Raw genomic sequence first — 17,762 nt, forward strand, 5'->3', positions numbered from 1 at the left:
CCCAGGGTATTGGGGTTCCAGGAGATCCCTATGGGCTGCAGCATTTCTTTTGCCACCCATAGGGAGATCTGACAATTCTTACACAGGCCTGCCATTGCAGCCTGAGTGAAATAACGTCCACGTTATTTCACAGCCATTTACCACTGCACTTAAGTAACTTATAAGTCACCTACCTGGTGAAGGTTGGGTGCAAAGTTACTTAGTGTGAGGGCACCCTGGCACTAGCCAAGGCGCCCCCACATCGTTCAGGGCAAATTCCCCGGACTTTGTGAGTGCGGGGACACCATTACACGCGTGCACTGTACATAGGTCTCTACCTAGGTACAGCATCACAATGGTAACTCCGAACATGGCCATGTAATATGTCTAGGATCATGGAAACTGCCTTTCCGGGGTTTTCACTGCAGCTGCTGCTGCTGCCAACCCCTCAGACAGGTTTCTGCCCTCCTGGGGTCCAGCCAGGCCTGGCCCAGGAAGGCAGAACAAAGGAATTCCTCAGAGAGAGGGTGTTACACCCTCTCCCTTTGGAAATAGGTTTCAGGGCTGGGGAGGAGTAGCCTTCCCCAGCCTCTGGAAATGCTTTGATGGGCACAGATGGTGCCCATCTCTGCATAAGCCAGTCTACACCGGTTCAGGGATCCCCCAGCCCTGCTCTGGCGCGAAACTGGACAAAGGAAAGGGGAGTGACCACTCCCCTGACCTGCACCTCCCAGGGGAGGTGCCCAGAGCTCCTCCAGCGTGCCCCAGACCTCTGCCATCTTGGATTCAGAGGTGTGCTGGCACACTGGACTGCTCTGAGTGGCCAGTGCCAGCAGGTGACGTCAGAGACTCCTTCTGATAGGCTCTTACCTTTCTTACTAGCCTATCCTCCTTCCTAGGTAGCCAAACCTCCTTTTCTGGCTATTTAGGGTCTCTGCATTGGGGAATTCTTCAGATACCGAATGCAAGAGCTCACCAGAGTTCCTCTGCATCTCTCTCTTCACCTTCTGCCAAAGGATCGACCGCTGACTGCTCAGGACGCCTGCAAAACCGCAACAAAGTAGCAAAGACGACTACTGCAACCTTGTATCTCTTCATCCTGCCAGCTTTCTCGCCTGTTTCCTGGTGGTGCATGCTCTGAGGGTAGCCTGCCTCCTTCTTGCACCAGAAGCTCTGAAGAAATCTCCCGTGGGTCGACGGAATCTTCCCCCTGCAACCGCAGGCAACAAAAGACTGCATCACCGGTCCTCTGGGTCCCCTCTCAGCACGACGAGCGTGGTCCCTGGAACTCAGCAACTCTGTCCAAGTGACTCCCACAGTCCAGTGACTCTTCAGTCCAAGTTTGGTGGAAGTAAGTCCTTGCCTCCCCACGCTAGACTGCATTGCTGGGTACCGCATGATTTGCAGCTTCTCCGGCTCCTGTGCACTCTTCCAGGATTTCCTTTGTGCACAGCCAAGCCTGGGTCCCCGACACTCCAACCTGCAGTGCACAACCTTCTGAGTTGTCCTCCGGCGTCGTGGGACTCCCTTTTCTGACTTCAGGTGGACCCCGGTTCACTCCACTTCTAAGTGCCTGTTCCGGTACTTCTGCGGGTGCTGCCTGCTTCTGTGAGGGCTCCCTGACTTGCTGGGCGCCCCCCTCTGTCTCCTCATCCAAGTGGCGACATCCTAGTCCCTCCTGGGCCACAGCAGCATCCAAAAACCCTAACCGCGACCCTTGCAGCTAGCAAGGCTTGTTTGCGGTCTTTCTGCGTGGGAACACCTCTGCAAGCTTCTTCATGACGTGGGACATCCATCCTCCAAAGGGGAAGTTCCTAGTCCTCTTCGTTCTTGCAGAACACCAAGCTTCTTCCACCCGGTGGCAGCTTCCTTGCACCCTCAGCTGGCATTTCCTGGGCATCTGCCCACTCTACACACTGTCGCAACTCTTGGACTTGGTCCCCTTGTCTTACAGGTACTCAGGTCCGGAAATCCACTGTTGTTGCATTGCTGGTGTTGGTCTTCCTTGCAGAATCCCCCTATCACGACTTCTGTGCTCTCTGGGGGTTGTAGGTGCACTTTACACCTACCTTACAGGGTCTTGGGGTGGGCTATTTTTCTAACCCTCACTGTTTTCTTACAGTCCCAGCAACCCTCTACAAGCTCACATAGTTTTGGGGTCCATTCGTGGTTCGCATTCCACTTTTGGAGTATATGGTTTGTGTTGCCCCTATACCTATGTGCTCCTATTGCAATCTATTGTAACTTTACACTGCTTGCATTACTTCCTTTTGCTATTACTGCATATTTTTGGTATTGTGCACATATATCTTGTGTATATTTGGCATCCTCATACTGAGGGTACTCTCTGAGATACGTTTGGCATATTGTCATAAAAATAAAGTACCTTTATTTTTAGTATATCTGTGTATTGTGTTTTCTTATGATATTGTGCATATGACACCAGTGGTATAGTAGGAGCTTTGCATGTCTCCTAGTTCAGCCTAAGCTGCTCTGCTATAGCTACCTTCTATCAGCCTAAGCTGCTAGAAACACCTCTTCTACACTAATAAGGGATAACTGGACCTGGCACAAGGTGTAAGTACCTCTGGTACCCACTACAAGCCAGGCCAGCCTCCTACAGGCCTATAATATAATTGCACACTCAAGGGCTTCCCAGAACTAAAAACTATTCTGAGGGTTTACCTGTTGGACAGTTTCTTTCATTCGGAAGTTGTCAACTCCCTCAAACAACTCATAAGGCGACTAGAGGGAGAACAGCAATATTTTCAGGTTCCAGAACAAGTCCTTACGATGGTAATTAGTTGACATCAGATAACACAGTACTGAGCTATCATAAAAGAAGGAAAAACAGACCTAGCACCACCCAGGGACAAATGGGTGCAAGACTAAGGCACAGAAATATAGTACACAAACTTGACCTTAATTCCCTCTTACACGCCTAAAGTATCAAGGAATGCCCGTTTTAAACTAATGCTTCAACATCCTGAATATAAGAAGGTACACAATCTCCCCACAGCAGCATGACCCCTTTGCTGCCCTTTGGTGTGGACCTGCCCAGAAATCAAAGAACACTGGCAGAAAATAACGAGCATACTGGAGAAGGCCACTGGGATCTTCAATCTGGTGATGCCAGAATGGAGCATAAAAGTCCCAGGCCCTTAACACTGAACCCTCCATGAGATTTCTAGACCTAGCACATTTAATAGCTATAAAATGGATAATCATGCAATGGTAAGCTGGAAGACATCCACAATTGATAAGTGTAGGGCAGAATATATAAAGTGGGCAAGACTGGAGGTGGAGACACTACTGACAGACATAAGAATGCCTATAATAGACTCAGAAAAAGCCCAGTCCTGGGACACAATACTCTTGGGGTTCATACACCACAAGGACAGAGAAGAATACTACATCAGTACATAACAGACTGGTGGAGGGAGTGAATATGTGGAGCAGGAGAAAGGAACAACATAATATGCGTACCTCTTGGGGCCTTGGTCTTTTCTCCCAAACGCCCTCCTCTGCCCCAGAAAAGGGTTCGTCTGGTTTTCTTTTACCTCTCCCTGCTCTTCTGTCTTTTTCAATTTCTTAACTTTCCCTACCTCCCTGTCTGTGATGGGAACACTAAGTTTGGAAAACAAACAGACATATATAAAACCACAGAGAAAGTACCATGCTGACCATAAGTCCGCGCATGGCACAGAAGAACGAGTTACTTACCTTCGGTAACGACTTTTCTGGTGGATACATTAGCTACCTGTGGATTCCTCACCTCATGAATACTCCCATGGCGCCAGCATTCGACGGAAATCTTCTTACTAGTCTCTGCACGTCGACGAGGACGTCACTGTCTCGCATGCGACGCCGTCTGACATCATACAGGCAATAAGAGGTCCTCGACGACGTGCAGACGTCAGTACCAATCATTTTTTACGTGCATGAGAACAACCAGGCAATGCAATGAAAGAGCAAGGCAACATCCATTATATTGTAAAAATACACCACATTGTACGAATAACTGTAAATCTTTTTATGTACATATATATATATATATATATAAAACTCTCTCTTTTCAAAATATATACACACACCAAGTATATACATAAAAATATATACACATATACATATATATATATATATAAATATATTATATATACATCTATTGCACCCTCAAAGACCAAGAGGAGCGCACTCAAGGATTACTTGGCAAGACCATAAAGGCAACGGGGAGGCGGGTGGGACCGTGAGGAATCCACAGGTAGCTAATGTATCCACCAGAAAAGTCGTTACCGAAGGTAAGTAACTCGTTCTTCTGATGGATACAACTACCTGTGGATTCCTCACCTCATGAATAGAGTCCCAAAGCAGTACCACGCCCGGCGGTGGGTGCCTAAATGGTCAAACCAAGAAATCCTGCAGCACTGACCGTGCAAAATGACCGTCCCTTCTAACCTCAGAATCTAAACAGTAATGTTTTGCAAAAGTGTGAAGGGACGACCAAGTTGCGGCCTTGCAGATGTCGACCACAGGAACACCTCTGGCTAATGCCGAAGTGGCCGACTTAGCTCTGGTGGAATGAGCTCTAATGCCCTCAGGAGGATCCTTCTTTGCCAAAGAGTAACATATTTTAATGCAAAGAACAACCCACCTGGATAGTGTTCTCTTGTGGACTGCCTTTCCTCTCCTCTTGCCCACGTATCCAATAAACAGCTGATCCTCCAGCCTGAAATCCCTTGTTCTATCGATAAAGAAGCTCAACGCTCTCTTTGGGTCCAGACGGTGCAGTCTTTCTTCCTCTTTGGAAGGATGAGGCGGAGGATAGAACGTGGACAAAGTAATTGCCTGAGCCAAATGGAAGGGTGAAACAACCTTCGGGAGGAAAGCAGCCTTGGTCCTCAACACCACCTTATCCCCATAAAAAGTTGTATAAGGGGGTTTTACTGATAAGGCCTGCAACTCACTCACTCTCCTTGCTGATGTTATAGCTATCAGGAAGACTGTTTTTAAAACCAAATACCTCAAGGGGCAAGAATGCATAGGTTCAAAAGGGGACCCCATAAGGAAAGTCAGGACTAAGGACAAATCCCATTGCGGCATAACGAATGGCTTTGGAGGATATTGATTTAGAAGACCTTTCAAGAATCTGATAACAATAGGGGATTTAAATAAAGATGGTTGGTCTGGAAGACATATGAAGGCTGACAAGGCCGATAAATAACCTTTAATGGTAGCCACTGCACAACCTTTCTGCGCCAGAGATAGAGCAAAAGACAAAACGTCCGATATTTGAGCATGTAAAGGATCAATCTGCCTCTCTCCACACCACGCAACAAATTTAGACCACCTATTAGCGTAGATAGATTTAGTGGAGTGTCGCCTGGCCGCTAATATAACATCCACTACCTCAGGCGGGAGAGAGAAGGAACTCAGGTTGCCCCGTTCAATCTCCAGGCATGTAGGTGCAGACTCTGGAGGTTGGGGTGTAGAACCTGCCCCTGCGACTGTGAGAGGAGGTCTGCCCTGAAAGGGAGACGGAGCGGCGGGCACGTTGAGAGTTGGAGAAGGTCGGAGTACCACACCCTCCTTGGCCAATCCGGAGCTATTAAGATTACTAGAGCCCGGTCTTGGCGAATCTTCCTCAATACTCGAGGAATCAAGGGTATGGGAGGAAACGCGTAAAGCAACTGGCCGCACCAGGTCATTTGAAACGCGTCCCCCAACGCTTCCTGCATCGGATACTGAAGGCTGCAGAACAACGGACAATGCGCGTTCTCTCGAGTGGCGAACAGATCTACCCGAGGAAACCCCCACTTCTGGAAGATTAAACGGACTTGATCTGGATGGAGACGCCACTCGTGGTCTGCCGAGAAGTGGCGACTGAGACTGTCCGCACGCACGTTCAAAACTCCGGCCAGATGGTTTGCTATCAAGCAAATCCGATGGTCCTTTGCCCAGGACCATAGTCGAAGAGCTTCTCTGCAGAGAAGGTACGACCCCACTCCTCCCTGCTTGTTTATGTACCACATCGTGGTAGTATTGTCCGTTAGGACCTGTACCGACTGACCACGAAGGGAAGGGAGGAAGGCCTTGAGAGCCAGACGTACGGCCCGTAACTCTAACAGATTGATGTGAAAAATCTGTTCCTCTGGAGACCAAAGACCTTTGATCTCCAGATCCCCCAGATGAGCTCCCCACCCTAGAGTGGAAGCATCCGTTATGACTGTGGCCACTGGTGGCGACTGCTGGAACGGCTTTCCTTGTGAAAGATTGTTGCTTGCAATCCACCACTTCAAATCCACAGCAGCATCTCTGGAGATCTTGACAGTACCCTCTAGATCCCCTCTGTGTTGAGACCACTGCCTTCGGAGGCACCACTGAAGAGCCCTCATGTGCCAGCGAGCATGCGTGACCAACAGAATGCAGGAGGCAAAAAGACCGAGCAGACGAAGGACCTTGAGGACTGGAACTACCGCTCCATTTCGAAACATTGGAACCAAATCCTGAATATCTTGAATCCGCTGAGGCGGAGGAAAGGCCCGACCCAATGTTGTATCCAGTACTGCCCCTATGAACAGGAGGCGCTGAGAGGGCTCTAGGTGAGATTTGGGCTCGTTCACCGAAAAGCCCAGGTCGAACAACAACTGGGTTGTTGACTGCAGATGACGCAACACAAGCTCCGGGGACTTGGCTTTGATCAACCAATCGTCCAAGTAAGGGAATACTGCTATCCCCTTCCTTCTGAGCTCTGCCGCAACCACCGACATCACCTTCGTGAAGACTCGAGGTGCTGAAGTAAGACCAAACGGAAGGACCGCAAACTGGTAGTGTTGCGATCCCACCACAAACCGGAGATACTTCCTGTGTGACTTGAGTATCGGGATATGAAAGTAAGCATCCTGCAAGTCGACAGACACCATCCAGTCTTCCATGTTCAACGCCAAAAGCACCTGTGCTAGGGTCAGCATCTTGAACTTTTCCTGCTTGAGGAACCAATTCAAGATCCTCAGGTCCAGAATTGGTCTCAAACGACCATCCTTCTTGGGAATCAGGAAATACCTTGAGTAAACTCCTTGACCCCTTTCCTGCTCCGGGACCAACTCCACCGCGCCCTTTAAAAGGAGGACTTCTACCTCCTGTTCTAGCAACAGGAGATGTTCTTGTGAACAATACGAAGGGCGGGGCGGGATGAGGGGCGGAAACTCCCGAAAGGGAAGGGTGTAGCCTTTTCCCACAACACTGAGAACCCAAGTGTCCGACGTAACAGTCTCCCATTTGGTGAGAAAATGCTGTAATCTTCCCCCTACAGGAGAGGAGTGAGTGGGAAATGGTGGAAGCCTAAGGCTGCTTCCCCTGCTGCACCCCGCCAGAGGATGAGGAAGAGGCAGAGTGCTGCTGAGAAGCTCCCCTGGTGCGGGCTCTACCCCTCCCCCTAAAAGATCTATAGGGATGGGAAGAGGCAGGTTGCTGATATCTTCCCCGAAAGGAAGAGGAGGAAGAGCCACGCCCAAATCCACGAAACCTCCTGAAGAATCTGGAAGAGGCCGTGGAAGAAGGAGCTTGGAGTCCCAACGACTTAGCCGTGGCCCTGCTCTCCTTAAACCGTTCCAAGGCCGAATCAGCCTTAGCCCCAAACAGTTTGTCCCCATCAAACGGGAGATCCAACAATGTGGACTGTACATCTGCCGAAAAGCCCGAGTTACGGAGCCAGGCCTGTCTCCTTTCCACCACAGTTGTGCCCATTGCTCTGGCTACCGAGTCGGTGGTATCCAGTCCCGTCTGGATAATTTGGGTCGCAGCAGCCTGGGCATCAGAGACAAGATCCAAAAGACCCTGGGGAAGCTCTGTAAACGAAGAGGAGATGTCATCCATCAGAGCATGAATATACCTCCCCAGGATACAGGTTGCATTGGTGGCTTTTAATGCCAGACTGCAGGACGAAAAAATCTTCTTCGACTGCGCCTCAAGCTTTTTTGAATCTCTGTCCCCAGGCACCGTCGGAAAAGAACCAGGCGCTGACTTGGACGAACAGGAGGCCTGCACAACCAAGCTCTCCGGCGTAGGGTGCCTAGATAGGAAACCAGGATCAGTTGGAGCCGTCCGATACCTCCTGGCCACGGCTCTGTGAACTGCTGGGGAAGATGCCGGCTTCTTCCACACCTCTAAAACCGGATCCAGCAGAGCGTCATTAAAAGGTAATAGAGGCTCCGCCGCGGCTGAGGCCGGATGCAACACCTCTGTCAAAAGGTTTTGTTTCGCCTCCACCACCGGCAAAGGCAGGTCCAAAAAACTAGCTGCCTTCCGTACCACTGTATGAAAGGAAGCAGCTTCCTCTGTATATTCCCCCGGGGACGAAAGGTCCCACTCAGGGGAAGTGTCCAGCCCACTGGCCGACTCCAGTCCACGCAGCCCATCACCCGAGTCCTCTAGCTCTCCTTCCTCTAGGGCTCGTTGGTACTCCTGCTCTTCTAGTACCCGGAGAGCACGCCTCCTTGAATGCAGTCGTTGCTCAATCCGCGGAGTCGACAATACCTCCGCCGAAGTCGGAGATCGGCGCCGATCTTCCGAAGCCACCGACGCCGCATCCGGCGCCACAGGTAACTTCGGCGCCGACTGAAGAGCAGTTGAAACGGATGGACCCACCGGAGTCACAGGCCGAAATCTCGACGTCGACGGGATGGAAATCCCTGGGGCCAATCCTTCCGAAGCCACCGGAGCGGCCACCGGCGCCGACACTGGCGCCGAGCCCACGTTCCCAAACGGGAGAAAGGGCATAAAGGGTGCTGGCCGAAGAGGCGCAGGATCACCCAAAGAAAAGGCCAAAGGCCCAGCCGGAGCACCCCCTGGAGCCATCTGTTGGAAGATGGCATACATCGCATTCAAGAATGCGGAACTATCGGCTCCAGGGGTGGGAAAAGCCGGATACTGGAGTGCCTGACTCGGAGGCGACCCCGACGCCGGCCTCGGCGTCTGCGACGGAGAAAACACTTGAGGCTCCAATACCTCAATCACCGACGCCTGTCCAGGCGAAGTTGGAGACGCCGGAGAGGACAACGGCGTCGAGGGATGCGGCGTCACCGTGGGGCTGACCTCCCATGTCCTTCGGCGCCGATCCGGAGACCTGGAACGAGCCTCCCTTGAATGACGCCGAGATTCTCTACGGCGCCGGGAGTCTCGATGACGCCGATGTCTTGGAGAAGACTTTTTCTTGTGATGCTTCTCCTTTGACTTGGCCATAAACAGCTTCGCCTCGCGTTCTTTAAGGGCCTTCGGATTCATGTGCTGACATGAATCACAAGTCGAGACGTCGTGGTCGGAGCTCAAACACCAAAAGCAATCGAAATGAGGATCCGTCACCGACATCTTGCCTCCACACTCACGACAAGGCTTAAATCCAGACTTTCTCTGCGACATTATTTCCACAGAGAAAGAGTACGCAGCAAGATATACACTGTAACCGCAAGAGTAACAGTTGCTCCCTCGAAGATAACCGTTTCGAATGCACGGAAAAAAGGGAACTGACGTCTGCACGTCGTCGAGGACCTCTTATTGCCTGTATGACGTCAGACGGCGTCGCGTGCGAGACAGTGACGTCCTCGTCGACGTGCAGAGACTAGTAAGAAGATTTCCGTCGAATGCTGGCGCCATGGGAGTATTCATGAGGTGAGGAATCCACAGGTAGTTGTATCCATCAGAATCAAAGAGTAATTTAGTAACCACTAAGTACACTGTCTACGCAACAACCAAAAACAATACAAAGATCCGAAAAGGAGGAAACTCATGTACCAATATGAGCGAATTAGGAAAGAACTGTATCCAGTGAGGGTAAAAGGCAGAATTAAGACTCAGACGCTTGGAGAAATTAAGGTAACAGACGTTTTGTGAGAATGAATGGGAACTAGAGATGTCGGTAACTGTTATCAATGTACTGATATCTATGTTGAAAACAAAAAAAAAGTTGTTTACCGTCAGGACTACCTGAAGGAAATAAGCCCAGCAATCTTATGAATCAATTTTGGAGCATCACACAATACCATTTATCCCTTGCATTGGCTGGGTATAAAAGTATATCATCCACATAACACTCATCATAATAGGTAAGTGTCTTGCGCTGAAGAAATAATTGAAAGAGATTGAGGGGAAATTAAGGCTGGCAACAACAGGAAACAGTGTGGCATTGATGAAAAATAATAATGCTATACACAACAGAACAGAAACGTGGAAAACATAGTGAAATTTAACCACAATGAAGGCCGTCAATTTCCCTCAATGGTTTTGAGGCTGAAAACCCACATAGTACGATCTACAGGGAATGAGTCAATGGTTTAAAGCTAACAAAAGCATTAGTCTAATTTACTAAATGTTGTCACCAGATTAAAAGTAGAGACACACCTTTATTTTTAATAAATCTGAATTACATGAGAGCAACCTGGTAAATGAATTGAGAGGATAAAAAAAATGAGACATCGGGTAAGAGAAATGAAACATTAAAATGACTTTAAAGAACTTAATTATCCTTGGCAATCCCGTAGTAAGCTCAAATCAGAAGAGGGTTTTAATGGAGTAGAGTCCCTATGAAGGGAAGGAAAAGGAACAAATATGGAAGCTATACTCTAAACACTGACGGGATAACGACCTTTAAAGAAGTAAAGTATGTCTGAATTTAAAAGCTCCAGAAGAAGATGACATTGTTAGTGCACGCCCACTGTAAATGAAAGTTGCGGAAAACAGAGTGGCCACAGAAGAACCTAATTACAGTGGACCTGAATATAATTTTAATCTCAATGGAAATTTGCAAACTACATACCCATCATCTGTTGTCTTGGAAAAGTATTCAAGGTCCATTTTTAGCCCATTCACTTTTGTATGCTCATTCTATTCCCTTTCCCTTGTTAAAGGAGGAAGCAAAGCAATGGCATGATCCTGTAAACAGATCATTGTCTTTTATCAGACAGTCTCTTCATAGCACATTCTCCACTTTACTCAGAGCTCTGGTCCACTGACCAAGCATTTGGAGTTACAGTTGTAGCAGTGTATGCCTGCTCACTATACGTCTGGGATTCACAAACAATTTTAATGGAACATGTCAACATGAAAAACAAATGTTCTGATGAGTATGAGTAGGAGCAAAGCCAGGTTATCTGTTGAATGCATTGTATTGTCACTGTTAGTTACATGTATCTCTAAAGGACAGGACAACCAAAATGCCTTTTGTGTCATTTGTTTACCAGTGGCGGCCGGCAGCTTTAGGAGGGAGGGGGGCAGGCGGGGCACACACACACACACTCATTCTTTCACACACAGACATGCACGCACGCACATCCATTAACAACACTCATACCATTCAAACATGCACGCTCGCACCATTCATTTTAAAACATCACACACACTCATTCTTTCACACACGCACGCACGCACATCCATTAACAACATTCATACCATTCAAACAGGCACGCATGCACCAAACATTCAATTTGAAACATCACACACATACACACACACACACACACACACTTACCTTCGGCCTCCAGGTCCCAGGAGGGTTGGGACTGCTGGCTTCCCTCATTGGCTGACCTTAGGTCAGCCAATGAGGGAAAGCAGCAGTCCCAACCTCATCACAGAGAGGGATGGGGTCAGTGAGACTGCTGACCCTACCCCACTCTGTGACGAAGGGTCACTGATTGACACTCGCCCTGGGCACTTCAGGGCTTAAACTGAAGTGCCCAGGGAGAGTGTAAATTGGTGACGCTTTCCTCGTCACCCAGGGGAGGGCCTCGAGGCACCTTTTCTGGGCTGAGGAGGTCACGCCCATAGGAGCTGTAATCTCCTCAGCCCAGCAAAGTTCAGCTCAGGCAGCCAGGAGTCTGCGCAAATCGCGCATGTCTGCTCCTGGCTGCCTGACCTGAACATGAAGAGTGTCTGTCAGGCTGACCTTTGTTCAGCCTGACAGACACTCTTCATGGGGGGCAAAAGGTGGGGGGGTGTGGCCCCTCTGCCCTAAAGGAGGGGCCGCCACTGTTGTTTACCCGATTGAGTGATTTCAGAAGTTAAGATCATCAGTTGCATTATGACCTTAATGATACAAACATGACACATTGCAAGACAATGATAACATGAGGAATGAAAATTATTTAACTACGTTTTATTCTTTGATAAAAGTAAAGTTTCTTTCATCTTAGCGTTCTTGGTAATAAAAGTAGGAAAATAAGACAAAAGCAAATAGTATTAGTTAAAAGTCAACATCACAGTACTTAAAATGTTCTTTTAGTGAACTGACAGCATGAACGAAACAAAAGCTTTTGAGAACAAACTGACCTTTTCTAGCTTCTCGAAGTGTTCTCGCAGGAATTTCATAGGGCGCTCCGGTTTTGCTATGCAAAGATTCACAATGCATTCTTTCAGGATATGTTGGATACTATATTTCTGAACATAAATTTCGCATCCTTTTAAACTCTCATCTTCTTCAGCAGAGGAGGAAGAAGTAGCCATATTTCTGTAAGGGAACATATCACCATGAACAAAATATACTTCAACAAAACTACCTATTTGAAATAACAAGGGTAAATAAAGTCTATTGTTTGCTAATTATGAATAATTTCATTCAGTCTTTCACATGTTCTGTAAAGTTCCCATATCATGTGCAAAATACCGAGACAGCCTATGAAAGACTAACAGAACACAGACATAGAAGTCACCTTTTTACCATTTTCTTTGTGTGCTTCCTGCCGTTATCTAATACCCCTGTTCTTTATGGGTTTTACATATACAAACATAGGATACGGTTATGGTATAACCTTTAGATGCCCTTATTGGTGCACACTGCAATTAAGATATGTGATGTGATACTACAACGTATATATCTTTTGTAGTTTTGATTTAAACTTGACTTTTATTATCTATACATTCAGAAGGAACATCTGTTATTTTTTGACAATACAAATAGAACGTTAAAAGCAAAGCTTTCCCACCACATCCTGATCAAATGTAATACATGTATTTAAATAGTTTTTCAGTTAAATTAGACAACACAATTCTACTGTGTTTCGTTTAGCTTTCAAAAATGTTATTTGGCAGAATATAAAGGATTGACAGCTAAGTCAGGCACAAAACTGGAATGTTGAGAGCAGAAGAATTAACATTCTTACTCACTATCCTACACTTGCTCCTCACAGCAACTAACCTACTGTTGTGACTTCAACCCTCATAAATCGCTGGGAATAGAAAGCCAATCATCACATAATGGAAACACATTAAGGGTGACTTATATGTAGAAAAAAGGGGGTTCTAGGCTTGGCAAGTACTTTTAAATGCCAAGTCGAGGTGGCAGTGAAACTGCACACACAGGCCTTGCAATGGCAAGCCTGAGACAAGGTTAAGGGGGGCTACTTAAGTGGGTGGCACAACCAGTGCTGCAGGCCCACTAGTAGCATTTAATCTACAGGCCCTAGGCACATGTAGTGCACATTACTAGGGATTTATAAGTAGATTAAATAGTCCAATCAGGTATGATCCAGAGTTACCATGTTTAAAAAGGAAGAGAGCATATGCACTTTAGCACTGGTTAGCAGTGGTAAAGTGCGCAGAGTCTAAAAGCCAGCAAAACAGGGTCCAAAAAGTCTGGCTGGGCTTGGTTGACAGCTCCTTGTGCATTCACTCAGACACACCCCAAACACAGGGTACTCAGCCTCACTTGCATACATCTGCATTTTGAATGGGTCTTCCTGGGCTGGGAGGGTGGAGGGCCTGCTCTCACACAAAGGACTGCCACACCCCCTACTGGGACCCTGGCAGACAGGATTGAACTGAAAGGGGACCTGGTGCACTTCTTAGCCACTCTTTGAAGTCTCCCCCACTTCAAAGGCACATTTGGGTATAAAACAGGGCCTCTGCCCTACCTCATCAGACACTTGCTGGAGAAGAAACCTGAACCAGAAACTACATCCTGCCAAGAAGAACTGCCTGGCTGCTCAAAGGACTCACCTGTCTGCTTTCTACAAAGGACTGCTGCCTTGCTGTTGCCCTGCTGCCTTGCTGAACTCTTGTCTGGCTGTGAAAGTGCTCTCCAAGGGCTTGGATAGAGCTTGCCTCCTGTTCCCTGAAGTCTCAGGACCATAAAGACTTCTCTTTTTCACTTGGACGCTCCGTGCGCCGAAAATTTCGACGCACAACTTGTTCCGCGGCGAGAAAAACGGCGCACACCGACGCTGATCGACGCGACGCTCTTGGGACTACCGAAAATCCGACGCACGGCTTCGCAAGGACAACGCCGCCCGACCTCTAGAGGAGAAATCGACGCTGCAGACCGACGTCTAGAGGAGAAATCGACGCAACGCCTGCCGTGAGATCGTAATTTCGATGTGCAGCCCCGCAGACCGACGCGCAGCCGGAGAACAAGCAGGAAAATCCACGCACAGACCCGGGACATCTGGTAATCCCCGCGATCCACAGAAAGAGACTGTCCGCGCGCCTGAAAACGACGCACGACTTCCCCGCGTGGAATATAACGACGTAAGTCCCGTGTGCTGGGGAGAAATTGACGCACACACCCTTTTTCCACGCACCTCTTCCTCTGTGGCCCTCTGAGGAGATTTTACCACTCTAAACCAGGTACTTGTGCTTGAAAGAGACTTTGTTTATATTCTAAAGACTTAAGACACTTTATATCACTTTTCAGTGATATCTCTACAATTTCCCATTGCAACTTTATTCTTTTTGACCTACAATTATCCTGATAAATATTATATATTTTTCTAAACACTGTGTGGTGTATTTTTGTGGTGCTATATGGTGGTATTGTATGATTTATTGCACAAATACTTTACACATTGCCTTCTAAGTTAAGCCTGACTGCTCGTGCCAAGCTACCAGAGGGTGGGCACAGGATAATCTTGGATTGTGTGTGACTTACCCTGACTAGAGTGAGGGCTTTTGCTTGGACAGGGGGTAACCTGACTGCCAACCAAAAACCCCATTTCTAACATTGGTGGCAGCGGTGGGATAGGACTTGTATTTGTGCAGTGACATACAGTAGCTAAGTATTTCACTACCTACCCACAGTTGAAGGTCAACTTGGTTTTTATCTCTTTTTGCAAATCCGTTTTTTTTCCTGACAATTTTCAAAAACTAAATCCTCACTCAACATGTCTCTGACTGGGTCTCAGACAGGGGACTTTGACATAGTCCAGTTGGATACATATACGGTGAAACAACTAAGAGGATTCTGCAGGGCATTGAGGGTACCCACCCAAGGGGCCTCCAGAAAGGAGGACTTTCAAGTGGCGCTGAGGGCCTGGGCAGAAGCCCATTTAGAGGATGATGAGGAAGAGGAGCCAGAAAATGGCCCCTCAGAGGGATTTTCACTATCTGTGGATGGTGTTACCACTGCAATTGTGCCCCCTTCCAGACCAGGGAGCAGTGTCTCTGTGCAAAGCCTGACCGCAGAGGAAAGGAGAGAAGAAAGGGAGTTCCAATTGCAAATGGCAAAACTGAAAATTGAGGCTCAACAGGAGGCGAGAAGGGCAGAGAGAGAAGCCAAACAAGCTGAGGCTGAAAGAGCAGCCAAACAGATTGAAGCTGAAAGAACAGCCAAACAAGCAGAAGCTGAAAGAGCAGCCAAACAGGTGGAAGCTGAAAGAGCTTTGGCTGAAAAGAAACTATTGTTGGCTCATGAACTGAGTCTCAAGGAGCTGGAGATCAAGGCGAGACAGTTTGAATCCAGCAATAATGGTGGCAGCATACAGACAGGACCTGCTGGAGAAAAGAAGGTTCGTATACCCAAAAATGTGGTGCCCAGTTTTGTGGTGGGAGATAACATAAATAAATGGTTAGTTGCTTATGAAGTTGCACTAAGGGCTCATGAGGTTCCTGAAGGGCAATGGGGGATAGCTATGTGGGGTTATGTGCCGCCATTGGGGAGGGACACACTTCTCACATTGGATCAACCTGATCAAAACCCATACCCACTTCAGAAAGCCACTTTACTTGCCAAGTTTGGGCTGACCCCTGAGGGATACCGTCAGAGGTTCAGGGACAGCACCAAACAACACACACAAACATGGGTAGATTTCTTTGACTTTTCCAGTAAGGCACTGAATGGATGGGTGCGGGGCAACAAAGTAAATGACTATAAAGGGTTATATGACTTGATTCTGAGAGAGCATATGCTTAATACTACTTTTACAGAGTTGCGCCAGCACTTGGTAGATAGTAAGCTGACTGATCCCAGGAAGCTTGCTGAGGAGGCGGACCTCTGGGTTAGCACCAGAGTGTCCAAAAAGGTACCTGGGGGGGGGCTCACACAAAGGTGGTCAGAGTTCCCAACAGAAGAAAGAGGGGGGAGATAAACTTACAGATAAGGAACTCTCAAAAGGCCCCCAAAAGAATTCCCAGGGAGGGGGTGGCAACCATTCCTTCTCTAGATTTGGGAAGAAGCCAGGGACATTTGATAAGTCAGGGAAATCCAACCCCAAATGTATGGAGTGTTACCAGTATGGTCACTATAAAGGCGACCCCCAGTGCTCCAAAAGGGCACAGTCCACTACCGGACAGACACCTGGGATAACTAGTGTAGCGCTTGGAGGGGAGATGGACCCAGATAGCTTTGGGGAGCAAGTAGAGATTTCCCTAGTGTCCCTGGGAGAAAGAGAAATGGTGCCCAAAGCCCACATGCCCCGAAATACTTCCAAGTACAGGCAGTGGGTCACCATTAATGGGCAGAAGGTGGAGGCTCTGCGTGACACAGGAGCCAGTATGACTACTATCCAGAGTCAGCTGGTGTCCCCAGAGCAGATAGTCCCTAATACATTCCACCAGGTCATAGTAGCTGACAATCGTGAGAGTCACCTACCGGTGGCTCTGGTTCCCTTTGAGTGGGGGGGGGTCTCTGGTACTCTGAAAGTAGCTGTGAGTCCTGCCATGCCTGTAGATTGTCTGTTAGGCAATGATCTTGAGCACACTGCTTGGAAAGAAGTAGAGCTCAGATCTCACCTGGAGATGTTAGGGTTACTTGAGTGGGTCTGCATGACCACCAGGTCCATGGCTGCCCGGGAAGGGAGTCAAGGTCGTCTGGAGCCTGGAAAAATGGCCCAGACAGCCGTCCAAGAGGGGGGCCAGGGGCACGGGAAACCCGCCTCCAATGTTCCCACGGTGGTAGACGAGGTCCCTGAGGAAGAGGAGGCCCCCGAGCCAACCGGGGAGGACATAGCTGCCCTGGGTAACCTACGTGAACTTGCTGGCTGGCAAGTAGAGGGAGGGCCAACCAGGGAAGCATTCTGCAAGGCGCAGAGAGAATGCCCCACCCTTGAGGGTCTGAGGAAGCAGGCAACAGACCACGCAGCAGGTGACGCCTCTGGCGCTCACCATATTTACTGGGAGAATGATCTCCTTTACAGTGAGCGTAGAATTCCAGGTCCTGGGCCACACCGTGTGCTGGTGGTCCCCCAGTGTTACCGGAAATTCCTACTAGGCCTGGCTCACGACATTCCCCTGGCAGGACACCTGGGCCAAGACAAGACCTTTGACAGGCTTAACACCCACTTTCATTGGCCCAGAATGAGGAAAGCCTCAGATAACTTCTGCAGAGCTTGCCCCACCTGCCAGGCTAGTGGGAAGGCAGGGAAACGGCTTAAAGCTCCCCTGATCCCACTCCCAGTCGTTGGCACCCCCTTTGAAAGGGTGGGCATCGACATTGTTGGTCCCTTGGACCCCAAAACTGCCCTGGGCATCAGGTTTATCCTGGTTTTGGTGGACCATGCCACCTGCTATCCAGAGGCAATCCCTCTGAG

The 17,762-nt window shown here is 48.6% G+C and overlaps 1 protein-coding gene across 2 annotated transcripts in view; it reads right to left on the bottom strand.

The window, feature by feature from the left end:
* PRKAR1B (protein kinase cAMP-dependent type I regulatory subunit beta) overlaps positions 1-17,762 on the bottom strand; it is a 524,789-nt gene that overhangs the window by 484,011 nt on the left and 23,016 nt on the right. For both annotated transcript variants that reach the window (XM_069209839.1, XM_069209840.1), the window contains exon 2: positions 12,295-12,472. In XM_069209839.1, coding sequence (XP_069065940.1) covers positions 12,295-12,468 — 174 coding nt within the window. In that variant the 5' untranslated portion in view covers positions 12,469-12,472. The remainder of the gene's footprint in view (positions 1-12,294; positions 12,473-17,762) is intronic.

This window comes from Pleurodeles waltl, chromosome 10 (assembly GCF_031143425.1).
Source record: "Pleurodeles waltl isolate 20211129_DDA chromosome 10, aPleWal1.hap1.20221129, whole genome shotgun sequence".
Lineage (NCBI taxonomy): Eukaryota > Metazoa > Chordata > Amphibia > Caudata > Salamandridae > Pleurodeles > Pleurodeles waltl.